Below are 20,182 nucleotides of genomic sequence, written 5' to 3' on the forward strand. Positions count from 1 at the left end.
ATCCCTCTCTTTCCTCTCTGTGTGTGTTTATCTGTGGGACAGATTGTGAGTCATTAAGTTGGTGCAGCAGAGGATGCAGCTGCATCCCTCATAAACACACTGTTAGGATGCCACATCCAACGCCCACAATGGCGGTTGATGACGCTGGAGTGGGCGCGGCAGCTGTAACAGAATCAGCATCAGCATCAGCATCAGCAGCAGGATCAGAGCCAGCAAAATGCTGAAAAACACAGAAACGACAAACAGCAACACAAGCATGTCCGAGATTTAACCTTTGTTGGCGGTTTCTGCTTTTTGTGCGCCGGAAACGGCAGAGCAACTCAATCAGTTTTTGCGGTTTTCGGTGGCACAGCTAAAAGGGACCTCGGCCATGGCCCTCCACAGCATCCCCCCTCAGCATCTACTACAGGCCAGTACTGCAAGGGTAACGCTAATGGCTCACAAATGGCACTTGAATAATTGAAAGCCGGAAACGAGCAAGAACGAAATGAAATGAAACGCACGGGATTTACGTGCACAGCCATGATGATGGGCATCCTTTGTCCGTTTATACATGTCCTGCTCCTATGCAATTTCCATAGAATTTGCACATTTAAATCAAAATTAACTAGTGCCCGCCATACGCTCATCGTGGGAGGATTTTGCTTCTGTTTTCAGCCCAGTACTATTGCCAGTAACAGGAGGAAGGCCACGGGCAGTGTTGGGATTGGGTCAGGATTCTACGCTTGAATCATTCCCAGTAATTCCACAATCGATGCACATTCCTTTGTCCGTTTATACATGTCTCATGTATACAAATTGCACTCTTAGCCAAACTTAACTATTTATCTACACACTTCTTTAAACCCATCTACTAATGGGTGCTGCTGGTCGAGGCAGCCGCCTTATCTTTCTTTGACTTCTGCTTTACAACCGCATTCGGCTTGTCCAAAAGTTTCAGCTCAGTGGACATGAGCTCCTGTAGTTCCTCCTCCCAGCCCAGATTTTTGGCTAACTCCAGCACACCAGCGTCACAGTCGCCTAGGTAGGCCACATCGCGCGTGTTGGTGGGTCTATTGTAGAGCAGAGAATCGCCGTTTTGCTCATCCATCCAAGTGGTATACTTTAAACGACCCACGGCATCGCGATTGATCAAAAGGCGCACACAGCGCGGTCCCGGGTACTGCGCCAGCGCTGCAAACGGATGAACTTCCAACGAGGTGCCCATGATGATGAGGAGATCGCACTCCTTGAAGTCAACATCCAAGCTTTTGTGGAACTTCTCTGGCAAGTCTTCCCCAAAGAACACAATATCCGGCTTTACAATTTTCATGCATGACGTGCACTTGGGCACCCGATCAGCGAAAATCTCTTCCTTCATCCAGGCCATGTCATATTCCTTTTTGCACCTAATGCAATGGTTTGTGTGGAAGCTGCCGTGGGCCTCGACCAGCTTGTCTTCAGGCACGCCCGCCAGCCGATCCAGCGTGTCAATATTCTGCGTGTAGTGGCGCACCAGCAGACCCTTCTCATGGAGAAGGCGTATGAAATAGTGAGCCGCAGTGGGCTTAAACGAGCCGGGGTAGAGCTCCTTGGCCAGCGCAAAGAAGGGCGCTGGTTTCCTTTTGAAGTACGACAACTCAAATATAGCCGCGGGGTACGGTAGCTTATATTTGGCCAGGTTGTCGTACAGCCCCGAGCCGGGGGACCGAAAGTCCGGTATGCCAGCGGCTGGAAAGCGAAACTAAATGTCAAAGACCTGGACAGCGGTTCACTCAGTTGACTTACATGTGGATATGCCAGCACCAACCATGGTGATAATCTTCTTGAATCCATTCTTACGCCAGTGGTCAGCGAGGCCCTTAGGTGTCAGGTCGGCTATGACCTGGAATAAATAAAAAAATGCTTCAGCATTCACTCGGAAGTTCTGCGGCCCATCCTTACCTTCTCCCTGGTCGCTGAGGTACTGGGACCCATACTCAAAGTATTTGCGAGCATTATACTAATTCCATCAATTGTTGGACTACCTGAAATTATCAACACAAATTACAGAAACCAAATGACAGCAGGGCTGACAGTGACAGACCTCCATTGCTGTCATTATCGGGGGAATCGGCCTCCTTCGATCTGATCCCCACAGCCGCAGGATCATTGTGCTCGTTGTCGCTCATGGTGAAGCAAGTTTTAAGCCTTTGATAGTAAATATATCGAAGGCTTGCAAGCCTTTGCAGAATACCTGCCGTTGGTTTTTTATTTTTTTTAACAAAAAGCAAAATCAACACAACACAACAGTGTGACCGTGGAATTATCGATAAAATATACCGCCTGACCCTCGGAAATATACAGAAATATTACTTTTAACTTACAAAATATACCGTATATCCTAATAAACTTTCCTCGATTTTGATGTTCTGCTTAATATTACCAGCTAGTTACAATTCTCAGCGCTGAAACTATAATTTAATCCGATTGACAAATCAAATATGCATACGATTGGCTTGTTGTTATAACTTCCTTTTATTGGATTGCTTGCAAAATAAGTGGTGAATGAAAATGGAAGTCTACGTATTTGACAATTTGTTGCTGGACAACAAGTAGTATGTGTCTTTATATACCCTATTTCCATTAATTGATATTTAAAGTTGGTGTATCTTATCTTATCTTAGACTGATATACGTTTAATCTTTTTATATGTTTTCTACGTTCTGATCTATGTATATTAATTCTCGGTATTTATAGTTTTGAAATGGATCTCCAACACAGGTAACCTTTTTTTCTGAAGCAACATTACCTCAATTCGAGGATATCCTTACACCCAAGGGTACTAGAATGTTGCTCATCCATGTTGGGGAACAGTGCTGATAACTTTTCGGCTACTCAATATTTTCTCTGCGATAGTTGCTATCGACAGTGTGTCCGATATGTGCAGTGCATTGCGTTTTTTGCACATTTTAGCTGCGTAGCCCTGGTACGACTATTCGATGCACACTATCGTTGGGCGAGCGACCACCTCCGATGCAGCTCTGCTCGTGCCGAGGCCCTGGAAAACCACGCCAGTCATTTTTGTTTTGATAAGGATACGGATACAAAAAGAGCGTGGCCTGAAAATTTTGCATAAAGCATAGAGAAAGCAACATTACGATTCGCGAAAACTGTGCAAACTGTGTGGCATGTTGTGCAGGACAAAGTGCCTACCGAATTGCTTGCGATAACGCATACGTGGAAGCGACGTGCCAGGTGCCAGGGCAGGTCGCGGCAGCAGTAGCAGCAGACAGCTAAAATAACAAACCCGACGACAGAGTGTGGTGGGGCTCTGGTGGCAAATGGCTGCGGGTTTTCCATTTAATTGTATAACGCGCCCACTCGCATCCTTCATGTGCAGACAATAAGCGACCGAAAGTCACTAGCTGGAGCTGAAGATTTTTCGAATACCTCAGGTCGGTGAGGCAAGCCCCATAACTATGCATCTGAATCATGCAACTGCTGCGACAGCTGCCATGGCCAACTATCAGCACTATGCGCCCGCCCAGTTGGCAACGCACGGTGGGGGTGGCGGTGGCGGCGGAGGGGGTGGTGGTGGAGGCGCTGGAAACGCCTTGCAACAGTCGACCACCCTGGCCAGCCTGCAACAGAGTCCGTTCGCGTTGCACCAACTGACCGCTGTGCAGGCCATTCAGCATCCCACCCACCAGACGATGCTCCATCCGCAACATCCACTGGTCCACCTGCTAGATATATCGACGACCACAACGAATAGCGGTGGCAATCACACGCCCATACCGCCCATGAAGCAGGAGGTGGTGCAGACATTCATCAAGGAGGAGGAGACGGTGGTGGACGATCCGCGCAAAAAGAAGCAATGCCACGTGTGTAAGAACAAATTCCGGCAGCTGACGACGTTACGCAACCACATGAAAATACACACCGATGAACGGCCCTACAAGTGCAAGCACTGCGACAAGGCATTCCGCCAGATCTCCACGTTGACCAACCACGTGAAGATCCACACTGGCGAGAAGCCCTTCACCTGCAATATCTGCGCCAAGGACTTCCGGCAACAGAGCACACTGATCAATCACATCAAGACGCATAAGGGTAAGTGACACGAGGGTTTGGCCTAAACCTGTACAGACAAAACACTTCTCTACAACTAAACGCATGTCCCATTTCGTACACTTGCTCCACACAGCGGCAGAGTCGAGCACGCCAACGTCACTACTCAACTATCAGCCACAGCCGCAGTCGAGTGGAAAGATGAGGAAGTCGCAGGCGAATCAGATGCACAACGCCTACCAGCAGCAACAGCAGCAGCATATGCCGCGCGTACAAATCTCAAAGACTCTATACTCCGGCAGCTACAGCTCGCCGGCGGCCGAGGAGCTGGTGAAACCGTACCAGTGTAGCGTGTGCAAGCGGCGATTTCCGCAGCTGAGTACGCTGCACAATCACGAGCGGACGCACATCGATCCCAAGCCGTACAAGTGTGAGACGTGCGACAAGTCCTTCAGCCAGCTGGCCACGCTGGCCAATCACAAAAAGATCCATACGGGAGACAAACCATACACGTGTTCCTACTGCCACATGCAGTTCCGACAACAGAGCACCCTCACCAATCACATGAAGACGCACACGCATCTGGCGTCCCAGCAGCAGCAGCAGCAGCCGGGAGGCGGCACAGTCACAGCCACAGGTGAGCCGCTTGTGTGTTCGCCCTACAACTGAGCCGCTTTCTGTTATCACTGTGTGCATTGACCATTAACGCTCTTCCCTAACGAAGCTTTTATTTAAATTTTGTACGCATGCAAACCACTCCGATCCGTTACGACCATCAATCGAACATCTACAAACGCAACAAACCGACAACCGAACCAACCCGCAACCCTCAACCCGAATTGCAGTGGATCACTCGATGCCGTTGCCTCTGGCGCCGGGAACGCAGCAACTGACGAGCGGACTGCTGCCAAATAATCTGCACGGTGCAACGCCCAACATCATCCAGCTGGAGCATCATCCGCTACTGCATTTCCTGGACAGCGGCACCACGGTCAGCTCTGTGGTAGCTAGTAATGTGGCTGCTGCGGCAGCCAAATCTGAGCACTTCCAGACCAACACCAAGTCTGAACACTTCCAGGCCGCGTCGCCGCCCGGTCGCATCACCATGGTGGGCAACATCAACATGCTGAAGGGCGAGAATCCGGATCGTCCGTTTGGATGCAGCGTCTGCCAGCGTTTCTTCTCACAGCAGAGCACCCTGGTCAATCACATCAAGACGCATACGGGTGAGAAGCCATACAAGTGCAAGATCTGTGAGGTTAACTTCCGACAGGTGGCCACGCTCAACAATCACATGAAGATCCATACTGGTGAAAAGCCCTACAACTGTTCCTACTGCCCCAAGCAGTTCCGACAGAAGAGCACGCTGCAGAATCATCTAAGGGTGCACACATGCTAGGCTACAGTCTCCAGCCACCCAGTCCGCAGCCAGCCAGCCAGCCAGCGAGCCAGTCAACCAGCCATTGAGGAATAGTGCAATATGCATGCCACACACATACATACATACATACAGTTATACCGCATACAGTTATGCAGTTATACATGAATACTATATTTGAATGATATACTCAAAAGTGTTATTTACCTGCTGTGCAGAGCGCAATTGTATGTAACTATATAGTAGAAGAGCTGATCCACATGCGTGTCCAATTGTAAATTAAGGCTAGCCGTACATCGTGCACACAACACACACACACACACACACACACACACACACATACAATACAGGATGTTTAAAGCCGAAAACTCTATATCTACTATACCTACCCACTACTACTAAAACTAATACTACTATTAGCCTCATAACTGTTGTCACCCAAGCCCCCCTGCCCGTTTCTCAGTTCAGCTGCAGGCTGCCTGTCCCTGACCCCTAGTTAAGACTAGCTTCTCTCCAGCTTTTCTCGTCGTGTTAAATGTTAAGCCCCGAAAAAGCAAAGTAAAGTAAATAAAATAATGATACAACTAGTTATTGCTATACTGTGTGTAACCCCCCGCCCGCTCTAATCGTATACAAACATAAGTTGTCATCGCAAAAAGAAAAAACAAAAGAAAAGCCCGCAACTATTTATATAAGTGTACTCTTAGAGGATATTTAGCAGCATCTTTTACTCAACTGACTACAAGCGGAGCAGCATAAATAATCCAATAATAATAATACCAACTATTCATGAAGGAAAAGTAAACAAGAATAATTAAAAGAACCGGGTTGCTTATACGAGTACTAGAACAAAATACTTAGAAAACGGAGAGACGAGACGCCAGAGTCCCTATATTAAGCGATACGAATGGAGAAACAAGTAAAACCAGCTTTACTGCATAGACACACAGAGAATCGAGCGTAAATGTTGTAGAGAATATATATATAGTATATATATTAAAAAATATACATATAAACTATTTGTAAATGTAAGCGAAGCGTATAGCTAAAAACAACAACAATAAAACCATGGAAAAACAAGTAAAACAGATTTCATATTTAACACACACTAATTGTGCAATCAAACCTCTCAGAGCTTATCAAAAACCAGTCCCACAGATGTTTTCACACGCAAATCGAGTATAATGTGATAGTGATCCATTTATTATTCAATCTTTCAACGATTTAGTTAGACTTGTATTTAGATTTAGCTAGCGATTAGGGAGCGCATTTGAAAATTATAATTATTTAGTTATTTTATTTTAAACTGAATCGATTCAACTTGGAACGTTTCCTTATTCGAAAACTTCTTCCAAATTCAAAGCGGAATATTTCCAGAAATTGAAGGGTTCACCTTTTCCAAGTATTTAAATTGAAATCCAATAAGAAACGACTGAGGCTGATAAAGAACGATGAGTTTTCTTTAGATTCCGTGAATGTTTTTGGAACAAAATGAAATATTCGAGTATTAAAGTATAGAAAAGCAAAAGTAATTCAAAAGAAATCCATTTTAAACGTTATTTGCATTATATTTTGAAAGTTTTAGATAGAGCCAATAAGCAGAGCATTTGCCATAACATTTGTGGTATCACAATTATTAGTTTCAGGGTAATTAATTTGTACAAAGCTTTACTATAAATTCCAGTCTTAATTCCCAATTCCCAGTTAATTTCATTAATATAATTGATTTGATTTGAAAAAAGATAGTTTATTAAATATGCATTTCAAGTGAAATGCTTACAGGTCTTGTGGGTCGGGGCAGGAATACAGGGAAAAACAGGTCATGTGTATAGGACGTAAGACTAAAATTAGATACATATTATAAGCACTTTTCGCATTTAAATCTCTAGGTTGGTGCGGGTAGCGTCGAGCAGATGATAGCCTCTCGAGCATTGTTCGTTTCTCGTAACTCACTCTAAATGGTAGTCGAGGTGGGGGGTTATAAAGGGGTTACATATATATATCCGTACAATTACTTAAAGAAGGAGACAACAACAAGAACAAAACGGAAAAAAGCGAACTAGCCTAAATAGTTGTATCGAAGATATTGGAATTTTTACGAATTCTGGTGCAACTATACTAGATATATTTATAGTATATATGTGTGTGTAGATATATTCTATATAGATACTTATTTATTCGCTAGCCTAGCCTACCCAAAAAAGGGTTTTAGAGGAGGAGCTTTAGAAGGGATGGTACGGGGCAAACACTTATGACTTAGTTCGTGATTGGATTCTCGCGCAAATGTAGCTTCTAGCTGCACATCTCTGGCAGCGGGGAAAAGGCAATACAATAGAGTTGCGTACAGTCTGGATCTGTAATATAGTGGGGTGTGTATTATAAGTTATCTAAACTTTGACCAAAATCTTCTTAAATATAAGCAAATTGCGCCCGGAACTACTGCTGTCCGTCTACTTGAACAGCCAGCGCAGAATGAGGCTAAAAGTCAGCCCAATGAGAGCGTAGATCAGTGACTTGATCACCGTCGACAGGGCCACACCGCCGCCCAGCATATTCTGTGAGCCCGGTCTCAGGTGCGGCGGGGGTGCGTACTGCATGCGCTCTAGTCGCTGGCTTATATCGTTCAACTGCTTCGAGTGCACCTCCAGCACGCGATTGACCTGATCGAGGGCCAAGTTGATTCTGAAAGAGAGACACAGAAATGTTGATTCGTTCCCAGAGATGTTTTTCACCTGACTTACTGCTTAATGGAGCTGGAGGAGCTGCGCTTGACCACACCCTGGGGCGACTGGCTGGAGTCCGAGTTGGTGTCTCGTGGCGCCAGCACCAGGCTCTTGTTCTTGGCCTTGGGCGCCTTCGAGGAGGCTGCACCCGATTGTCTGTGCGAGCGGGCCACCGGTTCGAGGGAGCTCCGCAGGGGATGCATCAACTCGGCCCCATGCACAATGGGCACCGACTTGTGGCGCGTCTGTGTCAGCACCTTGTACTGGCACTCATACTGCCGCACATCGTTCCGGACATCCCAGGGCCGAAGGTCCGCGTACTTGTATATCCACTGGCCGTAGCTGTCCAGCTCGAAGAGATTGGGCACATGCGGTGCTTCGATGCTGGCACGTTCCTTGGCCTCGCCACGCTGCTTCTCCTCCAGGATGGTCTTCTCTTCGGTGGCGGCCACCTGATCCTCGCGTGCAATGGCCTCAGAGACACGCTCCCAAAGGCGTTGCGACTCGTTCGGCTCCTGCGACTCGATGGGCACCAGATACCGGGGCAGACGCTTGGCCCGCAGATCGCTATCCACCTTAAACAGAAGGGTTTCCTCGCCCGTCTTGCTGTCCTTGATGCGGCACTCCTTGTCCCAGTGCCCGTTTATGGTGGCCAGCGTCTCCTTGCCCAGCTTGATTTTGCCCACGACGACATTGGTGGACTCGGAGCCGCCGAGGAATGGCTTCAGCTTGAACTCTAACTCTGTCCTGTAACCGGTGTTCTCGCACTCGATGTTTATCTTGCCGCCCAGCTCCATGGACAGCGTACCCATCAGTATACCCTTGCAGTGGGCGTAGGGCGTGGACGCAATGTAGCATTCACCGCGCGGCAATAGCGTCATCGTGGCCGCCCCCTCAAGGACGGCGGAGGTGCTATTGCCGTAGAACTTCGATTTCGCCAAGATGGAGCAGGTGATGCTGAAGCCATCCTCGCGATTCGTGACATAAAATGCCGACACCGGCGGATGATGCGACACCTGTTCGGCAATATAGAATGTTCGACTGCCGCCCGGATGCTGCCAATAGCAGCGGAAAGTCTCACCCAATATGGGATTGTAGGGCTTCTTCAGACCCTTGGGCTTTTTGTAGAAGCTGGACAGGTACCATTGCACGATGATCTTCATGCGCGTGAATGCATCGTCCTCCTGCACGGCCCTGCGACACAAAAAGGAGAGTCAGAAAGCAAACCCAAACTAGGCGAAGGGTTGACCTACTTGGAGAGCAAATCTGCGTGGTAATACGAGTCGGAAAGTTTGTCCAGAAACGAGCGCGGCTCGAGGATGAATGTGGGCAGCACCACCTTGCTCAGATCCATGCCAGGCCGCACCTGCTTGACAATGCACCAAATGAGGCTCTTGTTCTCATCGGCCAACTCCTCCACCTGTTCCCCTTGCTGGACAATATAAATGGAAAGCGGTTAGGGGTTGTGGGGAAGAGTGATGGATTAAGTTACCTCTCCAAACTCCTCTTCGGTGAAGGGAGCATACGTAGTCTCCACACAGGCCGCTTGCTCTAGAGTATCCTCCTGTTGTGGCTCGCCCGCATCCGACTCCGATTCTGACTCCTGACCCGACATGGCCGCATTGGGCGCCTCATTCTGACTGTCCGCGTCCAGATCTGAAACGAGTTGCAACACATTGAAGTAAGACCAATCAACAGCTAAACACAATTTGATGGCATAATGCCACAGACGTTTCGCTAGCTGTTGTTTCAGACTCTTAAGGACCAAGCTCTCGATTGCAAAGCACGTGGCAATTCTACAGCTAACCATAGATGGCAGGCAATAACTAATGATTGAGCGATGACCGACTGTGACAGTGTCAGAGAGAGTTTGCCCTTGCCGGCACATACTCTTTAATTTTGAACAATGATTGCGAAGTCTACGCTGGTCCTGATCCTAGCCAGATGAAGCAATGAAACTACAATGATGACAACATGTTCTCGGCATCACCCTTCACATTGAGACGGAAACGGGGCGGCACCAAGCAGTCGGGCGGAGCGCTCACTGGCCGTGGGCCTGATGGGGCCTGGCTGAGCACGCTTCTGGTGTCATAGTCATCCTCGTTCTCATCGCTGGAGCTGCTGCTGCCCATTGGCCCTGATCCGCCCAGGGACAGCGACTTGCTGACGGGGCTCAGAAGGCGACGCTTGCGCTGGGTGCCCAAAGCGTAATCGCAGCTGGACGAGGCATCGCTGCAGGAGCTCTTTCGCTGATCCGAGTGCTGCCGAAAGTGTGGCAGCCGCTTGGTGCGCTCCCAATTGCTGACGGCGCTGCTGTACAGCTGCTGCAGCAGCGGAGTCTGTGCCCGCGAGGGCAGCTGGCTGCTGTCGGAACGCGAGGTGGATTCCGTGTCGGGCGGCAGCGTCAGAAACTGACCGAACTTACCATGGTCATTGAAGTGCTTCTCGTAATCCGCCTCCGACCATTGCGTCTCGTGGGAGACGGGCAGCAGCGGCTCTCCCACATACGTGCTGGACGGCGCTGTGCTGCTGTTGGAGCGCAGCAACAGCGCGGAGCAGCGCAGGGACAGCTCCAGGGCATCCATCCAGCATTTACCAGCCGCCTGGCTGGGCGCTCGAAAGATCAGGTAGGCGGTTGGTAATGGCTGGACAACGGCACCTGCATAAATAATTCATTAGAAATTGCATGACAGATATTTGTTTGCTCGTCACTTACCGATTGTCTCCTTGTCGGGTCCGCGTGGCGCCCAAATGGACTGCTCCAGGGGATGGAAGAGCTTAAAGCAGAAGCCATCCTTCTTGCTGGGCCGTTCGATCACCTGGCATGAGGTGAGCATCACTGTGCCCACCCAATGACTACTCTTGGTCTTCTGGCTCTTGTAGATCAACAGCAGTCCCGGCTTGAGCACACACCACAGCTTTGTCCAGGACTTGAGTGTGCCTCGGACCTAAAATAATCAAATTTAAATTTAGGATTCTTTTGGGTAAGGTGCCTCTGGGTGTGGTCTCACCTTTAGCCAGTCGGCTAGCACAATGACGGCTGGATCCTGTAGGGAATTCATCAGCTCGCTGGCCACTCGTTTCTTCTCTTTTCTGTAATTCTTCCTCTGGGCCTTGTACGACTCTTTTCGATTGAGTTTGGCGGCATCAGCAGCAGACTATAGAAATGATAAGAAAACAGACCGATTAAGATATAAACATATGGCAACTGTAAGTCTGAAAAAACCTTTCTTCTAAAACAGCAATAGAATATTTTGAGGAATATTTTCATGGCCCTGACGTCTAGTGTCCAAAGCAAATTACTCGCGGTGGAGCGCAAGAAACCCAAAACTGAATTGTTAATCTAATTAACATTTATAATTCCAATGAGAGTGAAAGAAAAAAAACAAATGTGTCATATCCATTTCATGTTGCACGTGGCATGTTAACGTCCATCGATTATATTACCCGCTCTTATCGCAACTTCTTTGCTACCTACCAATAGACATGCATAGATAATGACTTCCCCCATTTTAGTTTCGTACATTTGCTGGTAACTAACTTTTGATAAACCTTTTGGAACATTATACAATAATTATTTATTCGGGAATTACTTGCCTTATCTGCCACATTACCGTCACGATTGTCAGAGGCCCAATTGGCGATTCCTGTAAAACGCAAAATAATGATTGTTTTTTTTTTTCAAAAGCAACTCTGATGTGGATTTGTGTGTGAGTGTGTGAGAGTTTTGTTGATGATTGAAATCGATCCAAAAATTAACTCAAACTACAGAGGTGGAGACTTTTTACGATCAACAAAAGAAAAAACTAACAAAATCCGGCCCAGAGGCCAGACCCGGTCAAAACAATATCTAAAGGTGTGCAAGTCGAGGCAATATAAAAAGAGGCTGGGACTGGGGGCTGGTACTGGGGCGCATGGGTCGCGGATGGGCAGCCGTTTTATTTATTTTACGAATATGTTTTAATTTATTTCGCAAGATACACAACACATCTACTATGTGTGTACTATGTACATCTCACACACTGAGCAGAGAGTCTTATGGGCCGGGGTCTCTTTGCTTTCGCTTTGGGGCGGGCATTGCCAAGTGTCGTCGTACTTGCAGTTTACGGCACTGCCCTCGCGCTTATTCCACATAATTATGAATTTCGTTTATTGCTTGTCTAAAAATATAATATCCAAAAAGAGTATATACACACAAACACCACACATAATAGTTCTTGTTGATCATTTTTGTTGGATTAATTATTGTTGCCACTTGCTTTGTAGAAGATTCATGACCAATTAATGGACATAACTCCGTCTTCGGGTACTGAGGCGCGCTCTCAACTGCGTTCCACTATGTTTCCACAATATTTACGAGTCGAGTTGTTTCTATGCATATTTATTTTCATTATTATTTTGCTCATTCACACGTTTTACAAGGCGGCACTACATGGCGTATGCTTGATGCGAGAGAACACCGTTTCGAAGACGCCGACGACTGCGTGCTGAATGTTTTTTTTAGTTCGGTTTCTTTCTAATTTCTTCTTTTTTTTTTCTAGCTTTATGTCGCTCCGCCTGCCGCCTGCCGCCGGCCGCTCTTGCCGACTGATTGAGATATATGAACTGACTCTCTGCCCGAAACGAAACGCTCGCACAGAGCGCAAGCAGCCGCGGCGGCAGCAACAGCAAATGACAACAGAAAGCAGCGACAGCAGCAGAGCAGAGACCAGAGCTTGCTGCCCAGCGGCGATGACGACAACGTCGAAGGCCCCACAGTCCGTCGGTCGTCCCACAACAGCCACAACAATTGTCTGCTCTGCTCTGGCCGCTAGCCGCTAGTCACTGGCTGCGGGCTCGTTCTGTTTATGCACTCGGAGCACGCTCGTCATCATTTTTGAGAGCGCAAATATACAAAAACCGAAGGTTTCAATACCTTTACAGAGCGATCATTCCAATGTCCAATATTGGATATAAAATACACAAAGAAGTTAGCAAAAAACTAACAACTATATTTTGTGTGATCTTTCATACAATAACGTTTTGATTACGAATAATTGTGCTATCTATTTTACTGTAGTTAAACAATAATTGAAAAAATCTACAGCTTAAGCTACACAATAGTAAGTGAATAATTTAATTTGAAGTGCATAAAAGTTGATAAAAGCAGAGTCGAGCTGAGGATTTTCTTATTCACACATAATCTCTTTTGTCGCATTCGCTTGAGCATGTCGAGTAGAGATTCAATGTGCCGCATTATGATGGATCTGTAGTAGCAATGTAAGCAGTTGGGTTCAGAATCTAAAGCTATTTCCGAACCTAATGCAGACAGAATCCAGCTTAAAGCTTGAATCAAGATGAATGATATCCCCTACTCCTATTATTCGTATTACACTAGGGCACACATTCAGCCACCATCGTTGAACGATTCCAATTACGTTGTTTTCACTGTACAAACGGGCACATATCCCCACGAGCGGGAATTTGTAGAGTGTGCTGCTGTCATTATCAAAATATCCACAGAAAGTGTAAATTAGTTTGGCCATTTTGCTAGAGAGGATCGCCTCTGCCAAGTGGCTCTGCGGATGCCAGCGCCAGCAGACAGTTCGAATGCGTAAATAGTGCGCTCTTTTTTTTTTTGCTCAGATAACGATAACAACGCTGACCTCGCTGCTGCTCTGCCGCGCTCTCCCTCACTCGGGAGATCTCTGCCACAGACCTTTTGGGAGGCGTTATCGATGGGGCTATTAGCGTGCTGAAATTATATATTGAATAACAACAGAGCACAGGCCCATTCTGTTGTGGGAGAATTATTGCTTCGGCGGATTGTGACTCAGGTGGGATCTCCTTAGCCCTAACCTATCCCAAGTAGAAGATTAGAGACAGACTAGGGATCGTTATCTGTGCACACGTAAGGTTGCACTGGGCTTAGGTTCATTTTTTAATAAATAAAAACGGACACGGAATCTTGCGGTAAAAGCTGTCTGGGACTATAAATTTATTGGCTTAAGTCTAAACCATATTAAACATGAGAAAACTTTTAATTTTTGTAGATTTATTGAATCATAGCCATAGCTTTCTGTTCTTCTATCAAATGTGTCATTTATCGTTTATCTGCTGGCCAAAGTCCATGATAAATGCGAAGGAACACCTGTGAAAAAAAGGTGTTCACAAAGATAAAATTCCCCCGTAATTAACCACTTGCCGAATAGTCGATCTAAGACCATGCCTCGCAACTGATCATTTTTATGTGGGTCATGGGTAAAAGACCTGTCAACGCACAGGTGTGCTACGGCGATTACTCATCACATAAATCAGAACATGTTACCCTTATCAGCAATACAGATAAAGAAAATGCCTTTACCATGGGTCAATGGATGATTCACCTGTTCAATGAACCTATTCAGGGGGAAAATCCTAGGCTATAGCATTACCATCGAATCATAAAAGTCGTAGTCCATATATTTTACATATAGATTTGCCAGCTAATTTGGGTTCTAATCGCAGGTTAGCAACTTTTTTAAGCTTGTACAATTCAAATCAAAACCTTAACCACCACCGCAAAGATAACGATAAGATATGAGCCACAACCCGGGACATGCATTTATCCAGGTTTCTGCCCAAAAGGAAACAACAGCACTCGAGTATTTATTAATAATTCTCGCTCCACACTCTACACAATCACAAAATCTTTTGATGATAAAGCCCGACAGTCGATCCTAAAAGCTCGGCAAAAATTCAACACAAAAACGGCAAAATGGCAGAATGGCAATCGAAATGCGTCACAGAAAATGGAATGCTTGGCTGACTTCTAGATGGAGCAGGGGGGTTTTGGTAGGGGTTTTGGTTAGGGTTGGGTGGGGCGTACGTACTGGCAGATGGGAAATGCATACAAATGCGCTCCCAAGTAGTTTTTGGTCAGCAGAATCAGGTGATCTGATGATCTGGTGATCATTGTAATGAAAAATGTTGATGGCAACAAAACATAGGTTCGAATAACTAGAAAAGAGTGTTTAGAAACGTTTCTCTCTGTAAGGAATGATGATCCTCGATGATCCTTGAAGCCAAAAGCAAACAAAACCAATAGCAGAAATGAAGCCTATCATAAAATGATCGCTAATCGCTAATAAATGTAATCTAATGTGACTTTATGGGTGATTGATTGATTGATAGTGCTGAAATTTTAGTTTTTTTTTGTTTGTTTGAGAAGGAACTTCACCTGGCGATGATGGCGCCGGACTGTTGCTCAAACTGTCTGTGGATGGCAGTTTCGTTAAGAGCACTTTTAGCGATGGTCGCCGTTTGAATTTGAAATCGAATACTGAGGTAGAGCAGCACACACATATACGGGGGGAGAAAGAGAAAGCGAGCAATATGTATATAGATAAAGACTTATTTATATATATAGAGATATATGGATAAAAAAGATTCACTGGTACAGACAGCTTTACGACACATAAACATCGACACATTTTACAAGTAGATACAAAATAAAGTTCATACTAAGACGAGAACAAAAGGATAGGCACACACACAACACACACACACACACACATCGATAAATCTATAAACAGAACACACAAGTACAGTTATCTACAGTTTAGAGTGGTGGAAGGATGCGGAGAGAAGCTTGGAGATCCAATCAGGCCATAAGGAACACCATCCTAAACCATCCATTACCATTACGGGCTTAATTATGTGAGCTCATCAATTGTCTGCGTATCAGGCATGGCAGCTCAGCACGCAGTCCGCCAGTGGCCCGCCCTTCCGTTTAAGAAGGTCTCATTGGGCGCCAAGGAGGCGCCTGCCTTCCTGGCTGCCAGTAATTAAGATATGCGATAGGATGGATAGTGCCAGAAGATGGAATACAATGGCCTGATTGATTTTAAATAAAGAGCCCCAGCGCCTGCCAGGCAGGCAATCAATTTACGCAATTAGAACACGCCCCAAACACTATTCCACTGGCATAGTTCAAAGTTCAGACTAAATTCTCAGCTGTCATGCGGTCATGCGGTCATGCAGCGAGAATGATGGCCAAGCCACACACTCTCCCTTTTGGCAATTACCCAGACCCTCAAAGGGATACCAGAGATGATGCAAGCGACTCGAAAGTGCACTCTGCACTCTACACTTCCCACCCACAATGACCCACGCCAGTGACGTCACATGGCGCCGCTTCAAAAGTGACCCTCACTTTCGACTCCCACTGGGTCCGCGTTTTGGTGCTTCTTTTTTTTATGTAATCCTATTACAATTTCAGTTTGGGGGCCAATCAAGAGTGACAAGAGTGAACGCCAGGTGGTGTTTGCATCAATACCAGCATTACTGGTTTTCCCTCTCTCTCCCCCACGCATTCTCTCCATGTTTTATATATTTTACGGTAATTTGCCCAAAAGCATGCTATAAAATATTCATCGAAACGCACACGGAGAGAGAGAAAAAGAGAGTGGAGAGGGGAAAGGATGAAACTCGTTCAGTATGCAAATGCACATACAAATCGGTATTAGCCTAGAGACTGTAACAAAAGCAACGCCAGCCCCAACCCCATGCTCTCCAGTCACACTGCCACACCCACAACGCCCTCTCTCACTCTTGACCTTTTTGGGAAAGAGAGGCGTCTTTTAGCCGAAAAAAAACACTATAAATAGAGCTCATCAGCATGAGAGCAGGGTGGGTGGTCCATAATCCTTAGTCTATCTGTGACCAGTTGGCCCACTCTCCTCTCCACACAACCCCGTCCCACCTGCTGGCTGCCACTTTACGCGACAAGCTCCACTTAAAATGTTCGGGTTCGCTGAAAGCAGTACGAATAAAAATGAGTGCAGGCATATACGAGCCTTGAATGCTCTTCTTTTTAGAACTCTTTTCGATTCTCTTTTGAAGCATTCGCTTGTGCATGACGAGCATTAATGCACCTCATCATATGGGACGAAGGGCATGATTTACTTATAAAGTTTAGCTTGACATTATGACTCTTTGGAATACTTAGAAACAAACAAAATGTACATCATTTTTCAAGAGCTTTCAATCATATCGATTCTGCATGCAAGTATTCTTTTTTTTTTTTCGTGGGTTTCCAACAGCCCCCAATTGGAAGAAATGCCACATGAGGCACTGCCGCAATACATCGATTTTTTTTCCGTATTTATTTTTTACGCATTTTGCACTACCCTTTTAGTCCGAAAAGGGTGTATGGTGGGGGGGGGGGGGGGGGGGGGGGGGGGGGGGGGGGGGGGGGGGGGGGGTGTCTGTCTTTGACAGGTGTAAAATTTTCCAACAATTTGTGACTTGCAGTTTGCACACAACATTCATGCAGGAGTGGGGCGAGGTCTATTCACGCCCACTGTGCCCAGCGGGGACAGCAAAAAGAAAAAATGAAGCAAAGACAAGACGAAGCGAGGCAAGGCGGAGGCGACTACTACAATGCCAATTATAAAGTCGCATTTGCTCTGGAGTATGAGTGCTTGTGTCAGCTAATTGCGTATACATATATACTATATACATATACGTATGTACGAGTGTTATATATATTCCATGGAATGTCTATCTGAACAATAAAAGAATACAACATGCGAAATAAAAAATTTAACGACAATAGCACACAATGAAGCAAACAATAATCAACAACACACAACAACAGCAAGAGCAAACATTTTGTGTGGACTTGGGGTCGAATGGTGCGCGTGCAAAATCCCTTTTTGTTCCACCGCTCCAAAGCGGCATTGATTGGTGTTGTTGTCCTGGTTACCCACCTGTCCCACGGGCTTGGGTAGACAGCAGAAAGCAAAAGTCATATGCAAATCGATAAACAGCACAAAAGAAGCAAAATGAAATGGCAAAACAATCAGAAAAAAATGGAATAAGGAATGTGAACTGTGGCAAAGTGGGAACAAGGACATTTCAGTGTCGATGGTATGACATATTCGTAGACCTACGGAAATGACCAACAAAAAACTTAAGCGGGCAAGGGTGCAAATCAAAAGTAAGGTGAGAAATGAGAATGAAAATGATTCCGATAATTGATAACATTGTGTGGAAATATGCTTGAGAAATTTGACTTCCTAGCAAACAGATAAATGTTAACAAAAAGATTGCTTGAAATTTTAAATGCGGGAAACAATCTGGGAAATCTTTTCCTTGAGTCTGCTGAGCTATCTTGGCCGGGTGTAAAATGCTAAACAGGTTTGGCTTACTTAGGGAATTTTGCACATGAAAAGCGGTGTATAATCTGATATGCAGTGAACCATGAGATGTACCCCCTAACTACGTAATTCTTCCCATGAGGTTTCCATAAGCTATAATGCTTTAACTAATCCATTTAGTCAGTAGCTCTTTCCCAGGCTCAGTGTAATCGTGAACATTGTATCCTAGAAACCACTAAATAGCAGCCACTGATGCCCATGGCAACGCTATGTGAACACACCTTGGGCAGGCTGGCTCTGCTTCACCCCCCGCCACACACGTCTAAATGTTGTGATATGACAATCGAATCTTGTGGACTGCCGGGAGCATAGCAACTAGTTGGACTATCAGCCACGACTACTTAGTATGTAAATCAATTAACACCGGCGACTGACTAAAACCACAACGACAACAACAATCAAAAGAAGGAACAACAGACATTGACATGGATGAATGGATCCGACAGAGCGGAAGTGTGCTAAATGCCGAACAAAGCAAAGTGTTAAGCGATAACGTGGCCACAGGGAGAACCTGCTGAGCGGGGAGGCGATGGAGTGTGTGTGTTTATGATATGTACATACATACATATGTATGTAAATATGTACATACATTTGTAGAGACCGGCATTCAACGGATGAACGGAAGGAATGGTTGGGCTTTGGATGAATTTTTGAAATGCGAGAAGCCACACAACACAGCAAATCGAAACTAAAACTGAAACTGATATCAAAAACTGTGTTTGTGAAACAATCTGATTGTGTATGTGTGTGTGTCACCCGTACCATGTTGATCTTTTTAGTACTTCAGATTGCGAATGATCGAATCGAATCAAAAGCAACAACAACAACAACAACACTGGGAGAACATAACGGATCGAAAGAGAACACAGGAGAGAGGAGAGAGAGTGTGTTGCGGAGTGCATATGTATGTACATATGTGTATGTGGTCTGCTGACATTGAATTTAATTGAAAAGGAAAACGTAAGAGGAGAAGGAGGAGAAGGCAAGGAGATAGAGAATACGAAATGAAAGGCAAACGCAAAACGACATCAAAAAGCATTGGGGCCAGGCCAGGCCATCTAGCAGGGACGGGGAGGTACTCACCTGTCGTTTGACGGAGGCCAGCACTGTTCGGTGGCGTAATGCTGATGCCACCAACACTGCTGGCAGCACCGACGCTCACACCCAGCGATTGATTCGAGGCGCCCATCGAGAGGCCGGATGGCGTCACGGCGCCACCAGTGACGCTCGGAGTCTGCAACTGCAAATGGCTGCCCGTTGGCACACTGCTGGACTGCTGCGGTGTGCCGGGCATCGAGTGGGAGGTGGACGCACCCGACCCACTGACGCCAGAAAGTCCCAGCGAGGGCAGCAGGGAATCCCCGCCACCAGAGTGCTTGGCGCTGTTGATCCTGATGGGGGTGCTGGTGCTGGCAGCTGCTGTGCCTGCGCCCGTGACGGAGGAGGAGCTGGACGTGGGATTGACGGGCGTATGCGCGCCGCTGCCACTAGGTTGTGCTGTTGCCGCTGACTGCATGGTTACTCTCTGCTTGGATACACTCTTTTGGTTGCACTTAAAACGTTCTTGTTCGGGTCTGATCAATCAGCAGGGCATTGCTCCAGTTGTCCAGCAGCAGGCACAATCTCTCACCCAAACACACACTCACAGAGAGAGGGACACACCAACACACTGACACACACAAACACACGGGCACGGGGCCAATTATTGATTTTGTTGTTGCCGCGAGAGGTAGAGAGAGAGTTTACCTTCTTTTTTTTTGCACTTAGAATTTGTTCTGTTTTGTTTTGGAATTTTGATTCTTCTTCTAGCGATTGCTTATAAGCAAAGCGTTGCCGAAAAAAAAACGGAAAACTAAAAGTGTGTACGA

General features: G+C 46.3%; 3 protein-coding genes across 13 annotated transcripts; 1 reads left to right on the plus strand and 2 right to left on the minus strand.

The window, feature by feature from the left end:
- Positions 1–755: 755 nt before the first annotated feature.
- LOC117584975 (NAD-dependent protein deacetylase Sirt2) lies at positions 756–2,273 on the minus strand. The gene is made up of 4 exons (XM_034274178.1): positions 2,066–2,273; positions 1,924–2,006; positions 1,768–1,864; positions 756–1,710 (listed from the first exon to the last, which is right to left on the minus strand). The coding sequence occupies exons 1-4, from the start codon at positions 2,148–2,150 to the stop codon at positions 854–856; spliced, it is 1,122 nt and encodes a 373-aa protein (XP_034130069.1). The 5' UTR covers positions 2,151–2,273; the 3' UTR covers positions 756–853.
- A 693-nt stretch (positions 2,274–2,966) lies between these two features.
- On the plus strand, positions 2,967–6,263 carry LOC117585763 (gastrula zinc finger protein XlCGF26.1). 3 transcript variants are annotated; one of them, XM_034275437.1, is made up of 4 exons: positions 2,967–4,074; positions 4,169–4,669; positions 4,878–5,035; positions 5,111–6,263. In XM_034275437.1, exons 1-4 carry the CDS (start codon positions 3,441–3,443, stop codon positions 5,429–5,431), a joined length of 1,614 nt encoding a protein of 537 aa, XP_034131328.1. In that variant the 5' UTR covers positions 2,967–3,440; the 3' UTR covers positions 5,432–6,263. The 3 variants fall into 3 exon arrangements, with proteins under 3 accessions (XP_034131328.1, XP_034131329.1, XP_034131327.1); XM_034275438.1 differs by lacking the exon at positions 5,111–6,263 and having other exon boundaries at positions 4,757–4,895; XM_034275436.1 differs by having other exon boundaries at positions 2,968–4,074; positions 4,878–6,263.
- Positions 6,264–7,136: 873 nt separating this feature from the next.
- LOC117585762 (oxysterol-binding protein-related protein 8) lies at positions 7,137–20,014 on the minus strand. 9 transcript variants are annotated; one of them, XM_034275427.1, is made up of 11 exons: positions 19,571–20,014; positions 19,398–19,501; positions 15,332–15,433; positions 11,731–11,780; positions 11,145–11,291; positions 10,850–11,081; positions 10,124–10,792; positions 9,626–9,789; positions 9,387–9,565; positions 8,152–9,327; positions 7,137–8,092 (listed from the first exon to the last, which is right to left on the minus strand). In XM_034275427.1, the coding sequence occupies exons 1-11, from the start codon at positions 19,828–19,830 to the stop codon at positions 7,861–7,863; spliced, it is 3,315 nt and encodes a 1,104-aa protein (XP_034131318.1). In that variant the 5' UTR covers positions 19,831–20,014; the 3' UTR covers positions 7,137–7,860. The 9 variants fall into 9 exon arrangements, with proteins under 9 accessions (XP_034131318.1, XP_034131317.1, XP_034131320.1 ...); XM_034275426.1 differs by having other exon boundaries at positions 19,398–20,014; XM_034275429.1 differs by lacking the exon at positions 15,332–15,433 and having other exon boundaries at positions 19,571–20,013.
- Between the last annotated feature and the right edge of the window lie 168 nt (positions 20,015–20,182).

This window comes from Drosophila guanche, unplaced genomic scaffold (genome assembly GCF_900245975.1).
Source record: "Drosophila guanche unplaced genomic scaffold, DGUA_6, whole genome shotgun sequence".
Lineage (NCBI taxonomy): Eukaryota > Metazoa > Arthropoda > Insecta > Diptera > Drosophilidae > Drosophila > Drosophila guanche.